This window comes from Myotis lucifugus, unplaced genomic scaffold (assembly GCF_000147115.1).
Source record: "Myotis lucifugus unplaced genomic scaffold, Myoluc2.0 scaffold_12, whole genome shotgun sequence".
Lineage (NCBI taxonomy): Eukaryota > Metazoa > Chordata > Mammalia > Chiroptera > Vespertilionidae > Myotis > Myotis lucifugus.
In genome coordinates this window covers 3,075,485-3,094,423 of record NW_005871060.1, presented here as the reverse complement: position 1 = coordinate 3,094,423, position 18,939 = coordinate 3,075,485, and the positions used below count along the sequence as shown (strand labels likewise).

Here is an 18,939-nt window from a genome sequence, read left to right as displayed (position 1 = left end):
GTGGAGTCTATCTACCTTTTATTAACTGTTAGATATTGAACATCTACTTAGCTTCTATAAGTCTGCTATGAAGATTAAGCTAGCTGTTATGAAAATAAGTTGGTATTGTCTATTCTTTAATGAATAAAATATATTATTATTCACTTCTTGTTACTTTGAGGTATTAGAATTTTATGATTTTGTGCCTATTATCTACATAAACCTGTAAAATAAGAGTACTACTAACATTCATCTTCACAATTAGGAAACTAGGAAAATTTATTAGGTTTTGATTATTGGGAATTGAGAATGAATTGATAGATACTGTGCATAGAAACCAATAATAACTAAAGGTTGTGTAATGCTTTATGGTGCACAAAGTACTTGTACAACCACACGATTCACAATGCTGGAATAAACTATGGGCTGTTGGTAGGTTTCCATGCATTGCTGTGGATTGCATTTATTCCTCCCCATATTACTTGGGAGTTCCCATGAACACGAAAAGCCATGTGTAACTCATTTACCTGCTGATTTAAGAGGAGTTTGATAGCTTCCAAAAGTTTCCACTCTCTTTCCTAGCCAGAAAACCAGAATGCAGGTGCATCAGAGAGACTGGATGGAGTTTAATGTAGATTTGTTGGGTGGGGGAGAATATTTGGAGAAACACTTGCTATAAATCTGTGTGTGTGTGTGTGTGTGTGTGTGTGTGTGTGTGTGTGTGTACACAGGCATCTCTGTCTATATACCACACACACGAAAGGTAATGGCATGAGGAAAGCGCTTCCTGAACTCAGTGAGAGAGAAACTGTGACAAAGTGAAGCATGAGCATTTATTCAGAGCCATGGACGAATTTCAAAGCAAGTGCTTCGAACTGTTTTCTCTCCAGTCTTTAGAAGTCTCTTATTTGCTAAGCCTACTAAGTAAATAGGTCCACTTATCCTCAATCAGAATTTATGAACCCTTCTCAACCATAACTCTTTATGTGTCCGCATGCTACTGTGTTATAATCTTGATTACTTTTCTTAGCTCACAGTTTCTATTTCAAAAATCTCACTCCAATTATTCAGTGTTTACTCAAAACTGGTTTTTAAGCGCAAATAAATAATCCAGGGCTCATGTTCATGTATCCATTCATCTCTGTAGATGGGATACTGAGAAAAAATTCTAGAGCTACATACACATTTTGAAAACATAAGTAAGCTATATTTCACACTCATAATCCCATTCTTAGTCCAGAGACACTAACACTTCCAGTCAGCTGACACAGACTTTTGTACCCTAGAAAGTTAAAAAAATGTTAAGGTTTTAGAGGGACAGAAGTCTTTCAGAAAGCAAGTAAGTACATTCTCTGGATTATAGAGACTAAAGATTTCCCCCCTGAAACTGTGGCTTCTCTGGCCAAATGCTCAACATCACACAGTGAAGCAACTGGAAGGTCTGCAGTTTACAGTTTGTGTCTAGTTTATACCCACAACTTTCTATTTTACCCTTGAAAACAGCTATCCTTCTGACATAATTATCTCTTAAGCGTTTATGACTTATTTTGATAGCACTCTATCTGAAAAGAAGGACTGATGAGAAGTTTGGAGAAACATTGTATCTTTTTATAAGGTATAAATATATAATTGTAATAATGTTGTGATATTTGCATAACATTTACATGATTGTAACTAATGCATTTGTCAAACCATTCACTTGTAGAAAAAATAATGAACAATTATTGTCAAATAGGAATTGAAATGACTGTTGATGAGAAACAGGATAAAATGATTTATCAGTATTTAACTCTATTTATCTATCTATCATCTATCTATCATCTATTTATCTAGCTATCTATCATCTACTCATATTCCAAATGTTCAGAAAAGCCAAAATACCCTTTTATGCAAAAATGGACTGAATGAATTAGGAATAACTGTGGACAATTTAATGTTATCACGCACAGTTGTTTAGGCTGAAAGGAAAGGCGTTGGGGGCTTTCTGCGCCATGTAGTGCTGGAAAGAGTAACACAGCTGGGTTTGGTAATTAACATCTGCACTGTAAGTAGCAGGTGAGTAAAACCTGGACCCAGTGCCAGGAGAAATGACCTGAGGCAGCTTTTAGGTTAGAGAGTGATTAACATAATCTTAAATAATATGGGTTATAAATGACATATGTAATAGTTTTTCAATTTTACTCTGCCACGAGGGTGCTGCATCTTTTACCACTTTCCAGAGCCTGCATGTTGGCCAGCGATCTCTCCGTTGATAGTGCACAGCTCAGGTGAGGGACATAAGACAGACAGGCTTTTCTGCAGAGTCAAAATGAAACTACTTCCTGTTTATCCCCTCTGTCAGCTTTGTCCAAGAGAACTATCTGCGATGTTGGAGATGTGCCGTATCTGTGTTGTTCACCAAGGTAGCCACTAGCCACATGTGGCCACTGAGCACTTGAAATATGGTCTCATGGACTGAGGAACAGAATTTTTCATCTTATTCAATTTTAATTTAAAGTTGAATAGCCACATATGGCTAGTGGCTATAGTATTTGTGCAGCCTTGGATTCAAACTCTTAGCTTTCTCCTCTGAGGGCATTTTTCTGAATGTTTTAGGATCATCAGATGCCAGACCTTTAAAGTCTAAACCAGTGCTAAAACCCATGCTCCTGTCACCCAAACTACTAAAGAACCTCTTACTTAGGGTCCCTCCACTTTTGTCCACTACTGTTTATGTTGATTAATAAATTACTATTTGGGATCTCTTATCTCTAATGGTGGTCATACATAATAACACTTCTCAAATTCCCAGTGGTTCAAAACATTTTTTTCTTTTATCTCTCTCTCTCTCTCTTTTTATTTATTTATTTTTAGTAAGAGTCTTTATAATCAAGTTAATTATTTTTCATCAGTTATAAGTGTCTAGGATTTGGCTTTGTCATTTTTTCCCCCGTAAATTAAATAAACTTTAAAAAATGATTTTAATAAGTAAGTGCTCAATGTGTAGATTTAATTGTTCTACTCTCCACTATGTTTCCTTTGTATCCTACTCCGGGTTTATAGACCATAATCTATATGTACCTGATAACCACTCTCAAGGCCACTGAGTCTTCTTACAAATTCAGATCTTATTCCAGAAAGCTGCAAGAGAACCGAGAAAAAAAATAGTAACAAGGTCCCAGATTCTTTAAGAATTTTAAATATAAATAAAATATGAAATTTGAATTTGAATTAATATACTCATGTTCAGGTGATTTCTCCCTTGTTCTCAAAGCATGGGGTCATTTTCTCATGTCTAATAGGTAGTTCAAAGCAGAATGCAGGGAAGGAGTCTGCCTGCTCTAAGGCAGAAATATCTCATCTTTATAGTGAATTCTAAATCTCAATTCTGTAATGAGTTGGAGTGGGTAAAATTTTAAAACAACTCCTATAATACCCTGCTAGAGGAAATGATGACATAAGAGGCAACTGTAATTTTAAAAGGCTCTCAGCCCAACCCATCAAACCTGAAACTTTTCTTTGTAATATGTTGTTATCCCTTGGAAGTGTTACAAAGTGAGCTTCAGATCAAAGGAAGTAGAAAGCACAGCTCCAAACTGCTCAGGTATTTCTCGATGCGGATGCATGCCCCCTCGCCAGGCCAGCCGTCTACCCCTGTGTTATTAAATCACGCAAACATTACTAATGCTTCAGAGTTTCCTAATTCATGGTATTGATGCCAGCGTATGGACTCCAGCTTCCATACAGCATTTGTCAATGTGAATATTTCAAGTGCCAACATTTTGATATTGAATCATTAATTTCTCCCATTTCTAACAAAGAAGATGACTTAATGAGATTACATATGCTGGACCCAATATTAAAAGTCCACTTACGTTCATGTGTATGTATATCAGTGTTTATAGTGATGGAAAATATCCAGAAAGCTGGGCTGAAGTCCTATAAACACCAAAATGTTTCCCTTAAATAAGCCCATTTTGGGAAAAGCTCTGTCACATGGTTCTTACACATAATTACCTCTGGACTGCTGCATTCACATCTGGCCTGAGCCCCCATGAGGTGGGGACTGGTTTTGACTGTAACCTGATGGCAATTTGCCCATGTTTTTTAGTCTGCAAATGCAGTTGGCTCATATTTTGAGTCAAGGGGTTAGAATATAATCATACCCCTCCCCCGGCTCCAGGGACATAGCAGGGGTGGCAGCATCTGTGTGTGTGTGTGTGTGTGTGTGTGTGTGTGAGAGAGAGAGAGAGAGAGAGAGAGAGAGAGAGAGAGAGAGAGATTGGGTATGGTACTGGAATGAAGGAAATGTATAAGAAAATACCTGCTACTCCGTGATTTAACTTTTTCTGGAACTGGATTTCTTATTTTCTTATTGCCCTCAGAGCAGTATTTCAGTGTCCCAGAAGGAAATGAGGACAAAATGTAAAAACCAAGTTGTCCCAAACTAAAATTGACAACATTAAGGGTGGGGGAGGGGTGTGCTTCATATTCTAACCATGTTAATTATCAGTCCAACTGTCTCACAGAATAGACAGACTGCAGCTTAGATACCCAGAAAACTGTGGCTATGGACTTGAGAGAAACCAAAGGTGCATTTCCTTCCCACATCCTCTGATGAGCCTGGAGAAAATGGGCACAGTAAACAGGGCAGGAAAATTCTTACAAAAACAAATTCCAACCGCTACATAAAATGATTACTGTATATCATGTTTGCTTCTTTTAGATTCATAATAAATATCCATTATAGTTTAAAAAGTGATAGGAGATCTGGCCGGTGTGGTGTTCAGTGGTTGAATGAGGACCCATGAACCAGGAAGTCAGTTTGATTCCCCGTCAGGGCACATGACAGGGTTGCTGCTTGATTCCCAGTAGGGGGCGTGCAGGAGGCAGCTCATTGATGTTTCTCTCTCATCAGATGTTTCTATCTCTCTCCCTCTCCCTTCTTCTCTCTCTCTAAAAAAAATCAATAAAAACATTTTTTTTAAGTGATAGAAGACAGTTCATATCACAATTTATGTTAGGGGAGTCACTTTTACCCCATTCCTTACCTGTCCATAAATGGGCTCAACTTCTGACCAGCTTGCTAGAGGGACGAGTAGTAGAAGACACATCCTGTTTCCCCCTCTGCTGATGGCTCTTTATTCTCTTACAAAAGACAGGAGCAGAAACTGGGATACCATCAGGAATCAGGGCAGCTCTTCTTACTCCATAAGGCCCAGTGCTCTGTGGTTTCTGATTCATTCTTCTCTCTCTGAACTCTGGGTTTTAAAACTTGTTCACATGCCTGGTGGGCAGTGGTTACAGCCCTCCCCCCAGCTTTGCCAGCTTCTGTCAGATGCTCATCACTGTTCTGTGTGAAGGAACCCATCCCTGTTGGAGCCAGTTTTTAGCGGAGGATTTGATGTGTAGACATCTAAATAGCATGTCTAAATGTCCTTATTTGGAAAATAGAAAGACTAGATTAGACACTAATAATAATTGATGGTAATGAAGTTGTTACTCTGTTTTAGGAACTTGGCAAAGTAATGTACATGGATTATTTTATTAAACCTTGTAACCAGCCTATAAAGCAGGAAGTTGATTGCCCCAATTTACAGGCAAGATAAATGGGGCATGGAGAGGTTAAGGAATATGCTCAAAATGATCTCCTTTATAGTTCCTAACTGCTATGGTTTTTAATTAAGCATCACAGTATAAATAAATCTAACAGAGATAGATTAAATGAGTGAAAGCGTATTTTATTTCTTAACCTCAGGTCACTTTTTGAAAGTGAAAGCCATAGGCAAAAAAAAAAGGGCCAAATACATCTCAATGATCATATTTATTAAATTTAAATGCTTATCATTAAAAAATAGTAACAATGACTGATTAAATAATGTTATATTTAAAATAGTGAGTCAGGCATCCAGAACCCCCCACAAAATATCTCCAAGTAGGTAATGTGGAGTTTGTGGTTAAACGAGAGAGAGAGAGAGAGAGAGAGAGAGAGAAAGAGAGAGAGAGAGAGAAATGATTAAAGTTGGATTTCTAAATTTTGGAAGACATCAGGATTTCCCCTGTATGTGTGTATTTCAACGTTATTCCACAGTGTTAATCATGTTATGTTGATAGTAAATTATGATGGACCATTCATGATACTCCATTCATGATATTTGAATTTAAAAATGTTCAACTCTGGGGAAATGTTCAGTTAAGCAGTCTTTATTTTCATACTGTATAATAAAAAACTCTCCATTACTGGAGGAAAGAATACAGATCAGCCAAGCTTATACATCAGTAGTGAAGCGTCCTTCACAGTTTCACTGCAATGCGCCCCTTTAGTGGATTTGGCGGGGAAAAAACACAAAAACCAAATTTCATTTTGTATGTAATAACTAGAGTAAAAGAGCTTGTTCTCACCATCTAAGGATGAAAATTATTACCATTATAGGAAGGCAACAATCATTAAATAAATTAAAAGCATCTTTAAAGTTTTTCCATATACATATATAATATATATTTTTTAAATTGCCACTCACTGTACAAGCATTAAATTCTTAACTAAAACATTTACAGAAACTAAGTGGAAAGCTGAGAGGAAGGCTTGGTTCTTAGAAAAGGGAGGCCATTTAGTTACCTATAAACTACGTTAAAATACAATTCTCAAGGGGAAAAAAGGCTATACAGAGAAGTCAGACCTACCCAAGATTTCCTATTTAATCTCATATTTAATCTTACATATCAGGTGTGCATAGCTGTTCTTTAACCCAACTTTGATTCAACAAGAAGTCAACATTCAGACATTAGTTATGTGTTAGCACAGAAAACAGTGAAAGCAGAAAGACTAAACTGAATAATGTGATTATATAAAATTTTTTTGTCAGACTGATAATGGTATTATACACATATGATTGTTTATGAAAATATTAAATGGACAAGAAGAGTTTTTCAGAAACATTAAGGTAAAAATCTTATCTAATTGGATATATGATCAGCAGTTAATATGTAGCTAGGTAAATGTAAAAATGGATCTGGAATATTGTAGTTCTGCGATCTGGGGAACCCAATCTTCTAGTTTCAATTCTATAACCCCCAAATCCTGTAATTGTATATTATTTACACAGGTTATGGTAAAAAATACTTTGAAAATATTATATTGACACTGGCAGCTCCTGAATTTGAATTCAAGAGAGTGATTATTGATAAAAAATCATTTTTAAGTGACTGTTTGTGCCTGTGTGTCTCACATCTAGAAGTGGGGGTGGTTGGGAGTTGGGATAGAGACAGACAGACAGGGACCAGACAGAGACAAACAGAGATCGGGAGTGAGAGGAGGGTTAGGGGGAGAGACAGAGAGACAGATGCATGACTTAGGAAATGGCATTATACCGTAATTTCTCTTTTCACCACTCCCACTTTTATATCAGGAGACTTATAAAAAGTCTATGTAGTAGTTACACAGACACTAGTACCTAACCAATTGTGAAATAGTCACTTAATTTTCAAACTATTTCAAGTAAATTTTTATTAATTAAAATATTAACTCATTTACTTCAACCCCCACTACTGGAAAGTAATCTTCTTTTATTCTTTGAGACTAAAACGTTTCCTGTTGATACCATAATATGTCCTCAATGTAGTAGTAAAATGATGGTTACGTGGCCACCCAAAAATAACTACTAGTCAAAAACTTTTTTGATTGGCAAGAGACTACCCAAACTCTTTCACTACGATTTGTCATATAAATTGGCCATTTTAGGGCTTAATTAGTAGTAAGTAGGCACCAATTCCAATTAAGAAAGGCAATAAAGAAACATCTGGATAGAAGAAGACTGAGAAGTAATACTGGGAGTTACTAGAGGTTTGGTTGAACTACATCTAGAAAAAACTAATTAAAAACTTCATCAACTCTACCAATGACACAGAGGTTTTCTTTATTTAAAAATGGTGTGACAGGGATATGGTGGCCACATGCTGGCTTGCTTCTATATATAATTTTGCTTTCAATTTTTTAATAAATTTTTTTAAAAAGTAATTTCATCACCTAGCTCATTTTGAATCTTTAAACTTTATGCTACCAGAACAAACAAATGAACTATAAGCAACATAGTAACTCAAGCTCCAGAACTTAATTTATTATTTAGAACTGGCGTGTCTCCTTCACAGAGTTAACACACATGAGCACCAACCTCTGTGAATTCCCAAAGTATCAGAGAGCTGCTTTTCATGGTACTTTTCTTTAAAAGGGTTTCCAATAAGATAGAAGCACCACTTATGCAGGGAATTCCACACTCCCAGCAGTGAGGCAAAGAATGCTTTGCATTGGGTTTATAAACAGAGATATTTGCAGTGTTTTAAGATCTCATGGTCATCCATTAAATGAAATAGCTAATATTATAAACCTAAATTTTCAGTACCAGAAGGGCCTTGCAGCTCAGCTAGACAGCCTCTTCATTTTAGACACTAAAGACACATGGCTAACACAGTGTCTTTTACAAAGTAGATGCTTAATAAACATTTATTAAATGATGAACCACCATAGACAGCTATAGTCAGAGACAGAACAAAACTCCTTGTCTTCTAATACTTCACAGCCTCTGAATTAGCTTAGTTGTCTCTCATCAGGTGAGATTGAACTAAGATGAGCATTAATTTAACCACAGATAAAACATCAACAACAATCCATGGGGCGTAACAATTTCTGAATGTTTTCACATTGGTAAATATAGCCAGTGAAAGATTTTTGAGACAATAAACAAGGACAAAAGTATAAAGGAGAATGTTTTTGACAAATGGAAATGGGAAAAAACACACAAGGTGTTTATATATTTGACTCCCTTTCTTGATGGATAATTTTTAGTGACTTTTGCTAAAGAATAACTTCCACTTCTGAGTCAAATCCTTGGTCCATGTGAAAAAGTCCTGAATGTGGCCGAAGAATGATAATGAACGTGTGATTGCAATTACGTTGTTCACTTAAGGAAATCTCCAATATCCCACAAGTTTTTGAGCCTCAGTATCTATTGATTACTTTATAGCAAGTAAAAGCATAACAAGAGAACTAAAAATTTAATGACTTCAGGAAGGATTTTTGAATTCAATTTAAAAGAACAAATGAAAGCACTTGTGGAAAAGGGGTATAGAAGAGGAATTACATCTGGGTTTTGGAAAATTGGGTTGCTGCTTTCCTTTTCTGGGAGGCAATGAAATGAAAACAACCGTATTTCCAATTAAATGGCTGGGCCAAGTGGTAACTCTCTGCATCTGCTCTTGGACCACTCTATCCTTTTTTGGTAAAGTTCTCATAATTGAATGGTGCTTGCCAGAACATTAAAAAAACAAAGAATCCTGTGTAGACTGAATTATAAAACCATGTTAGGCAAACCTTCCCACAGAGGGCACAGGCACCTGGCAGTGTGCACACACACATACGTATACACTAACACTCAGCACACACTCTCCACACGACTCGTCACATGATGCCATGTGCAGAAAAGCACAGGTAAACAAGAGTCTCAAAAATCCTTATGATAAACATCAAAGCTGATTGGATTATTTAGCACTTACTGAGTTGCTCAGGAATGTAAGGCGATAAGCCTACTTCAAAATACGAAATTATTTTATTCTCTATGAGTAGAGATAAATGATAAGCTATCATTGTTTTTCCAATCTAGTTTCAAAGCCCATTACAAAAATAAATCACCGTGTTCTCTCACATTTCTAAAAACAGTTTGAATTATCATTTTCCTCATGTGGTTAAAAAATAAGAAATAGATGTCCATATTTACTAAATTTTTGCTTTTAGTTACATTCAGAAACAAATACAGTCCAGTTCTCCTTGGTAGAAATTGTCAGTCTATTTGCTCATTCTCCTTTGACTATTAATAAATCTTTTAGAATAAAATGAGTTGGCAGTGCAAAAAGAAAGTCCATAAAAATAAACTGATTGAATTAAGCATTCAAATGAGTTCTTTGCCAGGTTATCTGCAAGCACAAGACTCTACTGTCATGTTAGGATATACTTTAAGTACCACATTCTTATTTTCATCAAAGAATAAGATACTGAGCGAGGACATCTTTTCTGGTACACAGCAAGGCTCAGGTATTCCAGGAACGACCCCCACAGCTCTCACTATGCTCTGGATGGTAGCATGATTTGAAGGCTTCAGAGACTAGAAAATAAATCGGAGAAGAACACATAAGTTAAATGAAACAGTTTTTCCACTCCACCCCTCATCATTGAAATGCATACATTATGAATTTCTTTTGACAGTTTAATATAGCCCCGGTACCGTTACACATGCAGCCAGTCTCCTAGCCACCATCACCAAAGTGGTTATCATTTATTAAGTGCCCGCTATGTATCAGGCATGTTATACGTAGTATCTCTATTCCCACAACAAAGCTAACATTTCTTACATTTTACAGGTAAAGAAATAGACTCAAGAAGCTTAACTGACATGTCAAAAGTCAAGTAGATAGTAAGTGGTAGAGTGAGGATTTGAATCCAGTTATCTAAGCAAGAATCCTTTAATTAAAAAGAACTTAGTCCCCAAATGGGATTAATATATCCTAGGATGTTTTCAATAATAGGCTTGCAACAAAACCACTTGTTCTAAATCTTATGCTAATCATAAAGAACCCCAAAAGCACCCTATTTAATACTGATGCATTATTGCTACTGCTATAGTGATATTTACACTTTGTTGTTAAAATAAAATAACCATGTCAGGGGACATTGACTTCTTTAATAGTTGCCACCAGGATTAATGAGATGCCGATTACTCCACTATGTAATTGTTCACCTCTCCTTCCAGGCACAAACTGGGGTTAAGAAGACCACACCATTGGCCACTGGGGGTCACTGTTGCACCATGGGTTCACACTTCAATGTGGTAGAGTTAATAATATTTTAAGAGTGGGTCATATCCTAGGGGAATAATTTAGGGGACCTATTTTTCCCATGGATGTCAGAAGTTTGACCAAAGAAGCCTGGGTAAAATCTATTCCTGAGAAAATGCCAAGCGAGACCATTATCATCCATGTGAAACATGTGGTTTTGTTTAGAGAGTGCCATACAGCTCTGCTTAGCACTGAAAGGCAGTCACTTTTCCAAGCCCTGGGTGTTTAGGTGCTGCCAGAGCGGTGGGAACTTCATGAGAAATGCCACGCTTTTCAACGTTAGTTCTCCCCAATGTCTTCTTTATGCAGGTGAATCCAGTATTGTTTTAAGCATATTTTAAAACAGAAATTTGGTAACTTGCCAGAGATCACGTGTGAATTCAGGAGTAGGATTTAGGCCAAAACTCTGGCTTTCTAATTCAGGATTTTGAACCATGTTTCTCATGGTTCAGGGGCTCTGCCCCAAAGAATTTGTATTTTTCAATTTCATGCTCCTAAAACTCCCAGTATGAGAAACTGGAAAAAGTTAAAAGGTTAAGGGTATATATACAAGTCCAGGGAAAAGCAAATAATATAGAAAGATGGCATACCATATATTTTCTAAAATAATTTTTTTCATCAGAGAAAGAAGTCTGGTCTCATGCCATCTTTCAATTTTAATGAAAACAGTTACCCATATGTTATACTTCAATGTCATTGTGAATAGGCATAATTTTTTTAAAAATTAGTCTTGATGGGCAACTGTTTCTTACTCTCTCTTCCTAGATATTTTAAGGATGTGCTAAAAAGAAGGCTACCTTTCAATTAATTAGCTTTGTAAAGAAAGCTATTTCCCCTTTAAAGAGAGGAAGTTCATGTTGTTCTATTTGATATGTCATGTGCTCTCCAACATCAATAAAACCTGTGTAATTGACACAAACCGCAGTGGGTATTGTACAATAGAGGTCAATGGGCCACTGTTTATTTCACCAGTATCGGTAATTCCCAAAGAAAACCTTCATAGTCATTTACTTTTCTCTATTGATTTATAGAGAAATCATCCAAACAGCTTATGATAATGCCCCTAAAGAGTTTTTTTTTATTGGATAGGTTTTCCCAACATTATTCTGTTATTGTTAGTGTTTTAATGGCTTTTATAATATTTACATTTCATAGGAAGTGGATCTACTTAAGTAGATGAGGCCTTGCATGATAAACACTGTTCTGCATCGTTATTCCTTGGTGCCTGCGACCGGGCATGCTTTAGGCTGAATAAATACGAAGTGGATGAAAAACTTATAAGAAATAGCATACCCTCCATTTTACCTATTTCTATGGAAATAATTCCCAACAACAAAAACAAAAGGTTCAAGTGACCCGGAGTAGATATGGAAAATATTCATGGGTGTTCCCTAGGAACATTCCTATCCTTTTTAAAACTAACTCACAAGCGATAGATTCAGAAACAGTGAGTAGTCTTTGGTGGGCTCAGGGAATTCAGCTCTAACCCATGATTCTAGGCTGGTATGTCTTATCAGGAACCACTCAGTTTTCCTGGGAGTTTCCCCCTTTTTTTTCTCACTGTGGAATCCTCTGATCAAGCTGCCATTACCAGGAATGATTATGTCACCCACAAAAGATCCATGCAGTAATTTGCTCATCTGAAGCATATGGCCATTCTATCATTTTTGTTTGTTTTTGAGTTCTGTTCATATTTCTCATGACTCTTTATGTAGTTGGGGAAATATATCAATCAATCACAAATGCAAATCTGTGTTATTTCCCTCCCCAGTCTCCCTCACCTCTCCCTTTTAAATTAATTTTAGAGAGAGGAAGGGAGAGAGAGAGAGAGAGAGAGAGAGAGAGAGAGAGAGATGCATCAATGTGAGAGAGAAACATCAACTGGTTGCCTCCCATCCAGGATCAAACCCACAATGTGAGTGTGTGCCCTGACTGGGAATTGAACCTGCCACTTTTTGGTGCACAGGATGATGCTCCAACCAACTGAGCCACACCAGCCAGGCTCCAGGCTCCCTATTTAATGAGGATGACACATGACTTCATCAGTTTAGGTGATTTCTTTTTGCTTAGGTAACTCAGTACATCAAAAGTTAGGATTTTTAGAATTCATAATTATAAACAGCGATTGGAATTGGAAAACTCAGGAAATTAATCGAGGGTGTGTTATTGTGAACTCATTATATGTGAATTTTTTTATAGTGTATAGGATGTTTGGTTCAAAGTATATAGATTCTTTGCTGCCTAATTCTGTGTCTTTGCTATTCCTAGCTTTTGCACTATTCCATGCAAAAATAACTTCATTCTTCTAATCCTTGTTGGTTCTCTGGGATCTCTGTCAGCAACAACAGTTCAATCATTTTCATTTGAAATCTCTGTTTTCCATCTTTGGGAAGGTGGTGAGAAGAGAAGCAAAGGCATACGGCTTGGCTTTAGCTACATGGGTATTTTTCATCTCATGGCAGAATTCCAGGGGTCTCTCCCTGAGAGAACAGATTGGCTGTAGGGGCTAGAAATCAGAAAAATCCAAACTGCCATGCCTGCGAATGAAATCTGCAGTGGTCAGGCCCACTCGCACCTGCCAAGCTGTGTATGATGTCCTGGAGTTGAATTTGATTATAAATGCATTAGCAGGGGAGAGTATGTCATCAGCTACGAGCCTTCATTCCTGACCCGGGCCATGGGGTTTTGCTCCACACTCTTCCAGTCCAGCCCACATGGGTGTGATAGCCCAGAAACTATCTAATTGGAATCAGTGAAAGGGCAAAGCCTGGAATTTGGGAAAGGCAGAACACAGCTGTTCTGAATTACAGAACAGGTTGTCGACTTTTGCAGACACAGAGCCCCGCTGTATAGAGCAGGCTTTCGCTCGGGAGGCCACAAAGGAGGAGGGCCAGCAGTCCTGGCCTGGGAGGACTTTTCTCTGGGGCAAAATGTATATCTAAAGTCTGAAAGTTTTTTGGCGCTTCAGTTATTCCACATGTGTTTGCACTGATCTGGTCAGAGACCTGATTTTCCTCTGTTGCTTGGACTATATTTCTATTTAAACAGCTCACTCTGGTGACCGTGTTGGACATTGTGCTGATAACAGCGGCGCTGATTAATTATCCCTAATGGAGCAGCTTCACATTGCTTTATGTTTCCCATCCTTTCGGTGACTGTACCGCTTGAAAGCCACAAAGCCTTAAAGGGAGCCACCAGAATGCTTTACAAGTTCAGCAGATCCACACTAGGTGATGAGAGACTGAGAACTCCATGTAACAGCCAAACTTCCACTCTCTACTTGGCAAAGGGAATCTCAAGCTCAAGGAGAAAACTCCACACTTATCCCTGTTATGTCTCCCTGGAGTTCTGATGCCATTCCAAGTTTTGACAAATATTATGATGGGTTCAGTTGCTGCAATCGATGCTCTCCTGATTCTATTATTCTCCAAAGAAACATTACTGGAAGAGCTCACGGGCTGTTGAACCCACAGAGAGGATCCTATTTAAGCTTTGTGATGTTTAAAAAGGGACTAGAAACAGTTACAAAACTTTCTCTTGTCTTACATCTTTTACTCTCTTGATCCCTTTCCCTGTGGGGTCTTTCTTCAGCCCCTACATGTAATTTTCTGTTCCCCCCAGTCTCAGCAGTGGCCATTAATAATAATATCAGTAGCAAATATTCATGGAGCGCCTACTTTGTGCAAGGTGCGCTAGCATCTCTTTCTTTCACTGTGTTTATTATGTAGACACCATTATTATTAGTATTTATTATTGTATCCATTTCACAAATGAGAAAACTAACATACTAACACATCTGGTAAGAGGGGGAACCAAGGATTTGACTCTCAAATTTACTTCTCAGAGCGTGACTTCTGGGCCACCAGCATTAGCAATGTCTATGAGCTTGTTAGAAATGCAGAATCATAGGCTCTACCCCAGAGCCACTGGAACAGGTCTGCATGTTAACATGATCCCCAGGTGAGCTGCAGGCACATTAAGGTTAGGAAGCCCAGCTATGACCAAGCATGTACATTTAATCATTCTGCTGCACTAACATACTTCTCTCCTTAAACATGTCCCCACTATGCTTAACTTAGCCCTCATAAGTGTTTAAATTATTATCCTTTAGGTCACTGAGAACTGTGGTAGACTTCTGCTGAAGCAATAGCAAAGTTTTTGAACAGTTAAAGCAGGCAGAGCCAACAAGAAATGGGGTAATTTGGGGGGATAGAGACCAGGCCAGGTCTCCAGAGTTAGGGGTTGAAAAGTTAACTGACTCCACATTATCATGGCTCCCTAGGCCCTGAAACCCGGAGTCAGGAGGACAGAGAAAAACTCCTTCTCCAGGCTACCCGAGAACTCACATCTATGAGAGTGAGAGCGGTTATTTGGAAGACTCAGAGGCCCACTTAGAATCAGTCACCCTGGGTTCAGAGACAGATCTTGAATCCATTTCGTCTCTCAGCACCACAGAGCAAAGCATTCTGTAGAATACTCAGTGCTGCCTGTTGCATTTGACACTATCACTGTGTGTTTTAAATGCTTTCCCAGTTCCAACAACGTTTGTTTGATCAGTGAAATGTCCTTTATGAATATTAGGGAAGATAAGGCTTTTCTATAATTGTAAAGGTATATAATATTTACTTTGTGTTTGGGTTTACAAAATGTGGAATCTGCAAAAAAAAAAAATTCTTTGGGAAAGTCTTAGAAGATGTAGAAAGCTTGTCCTTCTGACACATTCTAACAAGAAAATGGAATTTCAAGCAAGTTCCTCGCCCTGAGGCTGACATGGCTTCGTTCAATCTGTGGGCCTTTTGCTTTAAGCATGTGTAGGTTTAGCATCTCAATGATCACAGGAATGAAATATGAACATGCTACTTTAACAGTCTATAAACAGACGTTGGTTACTCTTTGAGGTAAAGGATTTTTTTCTGCATTCTTATCCAACAGCGAAAGTTGATTCACTTCAAGTTTTGAAAAACAAAAACAAAACCTCTATGCTTCCTCTGAATTCTATTCCTAGAACCACTTTCCATTGTAAAACAGGAATTCAAACTGTGATAAGCTAAGAATGAAAGTGCAGCAACAAGCTTACCTGAAGGCTAGAGGGCCCCACTGTATTTTACTGGCTATAAATTCAAAAAGAACAGTCACTTGAACTTGTGTGCAAGATGGGGGTGGGGCTGGGGAGGCTTCTGAAAATATATTTGTCAGAATACTGAGGACTGATATGATGAAGTACAGACCCCATTGATTGTGAAAGAGACACAGGTAAACTCTGATTGGTTGAAATGAGTCTTGGGAGAAGATCCCAGAGTCACTGTATCCTATTCTTCCTTTCTTTTTGATGTGTATCAGGGAAGCAAATGAATAACCATCTGGTGGATTTCATGAGGTGAGTTTACCTGGCCCAACCCTGATCCTGACTCCCGTGGGAATAATTCATCTCAAAAGAGACTATTTATCAAAAAATATTCTGCATCAGGACATCAATCCAATTAGTCCTTCCATATGTTCCCATGACAACCACTCATTCTCTGAATACCCGCTCCAAGATCAGCCTTCCACCATCTGGGATTTGCTGATTGCAGGCAGGTATAGATTCACATAGCTGAATAGGCCATGTAGCTGAATATGCACTATGTTTGGAAGCAACATATACACAAAAATACATATTTTACACATATTTTTCTCATATCCCTCTTTGTACCAATACTGACTTCTTATTAATTTAACAACCATTAAAGAAAAACAAAGCATAGCCATATTACCTATTACACTTTAGAATGCAATAAATAAGCACCCAGGTGCCTATTCAAATGAAAACACACAACTTAGTCGATGTGTCTTGCTGACTCTATGGAAATAGGAAGAACAGGACAAAGAACAATGGCTACCTTTGGCATGGGGAATTGGCATGCTCCCGAGCAATAATAGGCGTCAAAAGACTTGGGGGAGATAATCCATTCACTCCAGCCAATATCCGCAAAGTCCACCTTAAGGTATCGCCTGGCACAATTTCGAGGTTCAATCCATTGCTTTCTTCTTGCCTTCTTCAGCGTCTGTTCATCAAACTGGAGCGTCTGGCTCTTCTGGTGAGGTCCCTTTCTCTGTTTCTTCTTGTTCTTACTCTTCTCAGGGGGCTGAGTCTGAAAGGTCTTGTATGGCTTTCTTTCCTCCCATACCCCATCCTCCTTATACTGATATTCTGCCCCAGGAAGCTCATTGTTCTGCAAAGGGAGCAGGACCCCAGTAGAACGCTTCTTCCTCTGTTTCATAGAAAGGGCAGCCCTAATATGGCTATCCAATTTGGGCACAGCTCCAGTGGGAAAATTTCGGTGACCTTGTAAGCTTGATACCACACTCTCCGGCTCAGAAATGGCAGCATCATTGGCATATACCAAGATATAAGGGTCAGGAAAGGATAACATCTCCTTTGGCAGCTGGTGTCCTTTGGAGGTTATGTTAAATCCTAAGAGGAACTCCTCACTTTCCTTAGCCTTCCTCAAGAGTTGAGTGATGTCTTTAGACAGCCAAGACACAAGGTCTCGATGAGGTCTGCCCACGTCTGCCGAAAGATGACCCAGGAGTTGACTTTGGTCTCTGTTGGATTTGAGGATCCATGCAGTGATATCGATCTGAATATGTTTCCTCTGAGCATGATGTGAGCATCTTCTTGATCCTGGACAACTCAGGCTGATGTTAATCAGCTCTCCAATATAGAAATACAGTGCAGCAGATAAAATGTTTTCAGACTTGGTTAAAGAAGTCAGGTTAAAAATGTGCAGTCCCTTGCTTTCAAGGTTTCCTAGGAAGGAAAAAAAAAGAGAGTAAACAGGAGCAAACAGAACCCTTACCTCACACCATGTATAAAAATTCACTCAAGATGAATTAATGACCTAAATATAAGAGCTATAATCATGAAATTCTTAGAAGAAGACAAAAAGGTAAACTCTTCATGGCCTTGGATTTGGAGATGGATTCTTAGATATGACACTGAAAGGGCAAGAACCAAATGGAAAAAAAATAGATAAATTGATAAAATAGATAAACTAGACTTCATCAAAATTAAATTAAAAACTTTTGTGTGTCCTAGGACATTATTAAGGAAGTCTGTACAACCTATAGAATGGAGAAAATGTTTTGAAATCATATAACTGATTAAATATAGTATCAGAATATATAAATTACAACTCAACAACAAAAAGTCAAACAAGAAGGGACCATGGAAGCAATGTAAAGTGGCAGTTCCTCCCAGGTAAACCCTCTGAACCTGTCACCAAAGCCCCCTTTTCTCGAACTTCTTAGTGAGCCAAAGCAGCCCCACCTAATCCCTCTCCTGTTACCTTAGGCCCTTCCTTGTTTCACTGTCCTCAGCTTTAATAAATGGCCTCTAAAATTCACCTGGACTCCTTTTGTGAACTTTTTTCTGCTCAAAGTCAAGAACCCATACACTACTGGTCCACCCCAGGGAGACCTTCTAAGGGCCAGGTCCCCTTTCCAGTAACCCTCCTCTGGACCATCCAGAAGGCATGCACCCTGTCTTACCCATTGTAGACTTTGGACCTCAACAACTGTGAAACAATACATTTGTGTTGTTTTAAATTAAAAAAAAAATTCAAACAGAACAATAAAAATGGACAAAGGAATTGGATAGACATTTCTATTCAGAAGATCTATAGTGGGCCAACAAGCACATGAAAAGATGCTCAACATCAGTAGTAGTTATTAGGAAAATGTAAATCAAAACCACAATGTGGTACCATTTGACACATACTAGGCTGGTTATAATAATAAAAAACAAAATAACAAGTGTTAGCAAGGATATGGAGAAGCTGGAATCCGTTTACATTCTGGATGGAATGTAAAATGCTTCACCTGCTGTGGAAAATGGTTTGGCAATTCTTCAAAAAGTTATTCATACAAATATCATGTACCCCCACAATTCCTCTTCTAGGTATATAGCCAAAATAATTAAAAACAGGTACTCAAACAAGTACATGTACATGCATGTTTATAATAGGAGAATGGCAAAGAAAGAAACAGAACTGTTTCTGATGAGTATATCCATACAATGGAATATTATTTAGCCATATAAAGGAATGATACATGCTA

General features: G+C 38.0%; 1 protein-coding gene across 1 annotated transcript in view; it reads right to left on the bottom strand.

Moving 5' to 3' along the window:
• Positions 1-6,146: 6,146 nt before the first annotated feature.
• BMP3 (bone morphogenetic protein 3) overlaps positions 6,147-18,939 on the bottom strand; it is a gene marked incomplete at its 5' end in the record, with an annotated part of 29,693 nt that continues 16,900 nt past the window's right edge. The window contains 2 exons of the mRNA XM_023750303.1: positions 6,147-10,112; positions 16,722-17,632. Of these exons, the coding sequence (XP_023606071.1) occupies positions 9,921-10,112; positions 16,722-17,632 (1,103 nt within the window). The remainder of the gene's footprint in view (positions 10,113-16,721; positions 17,633-18,939) is intronic.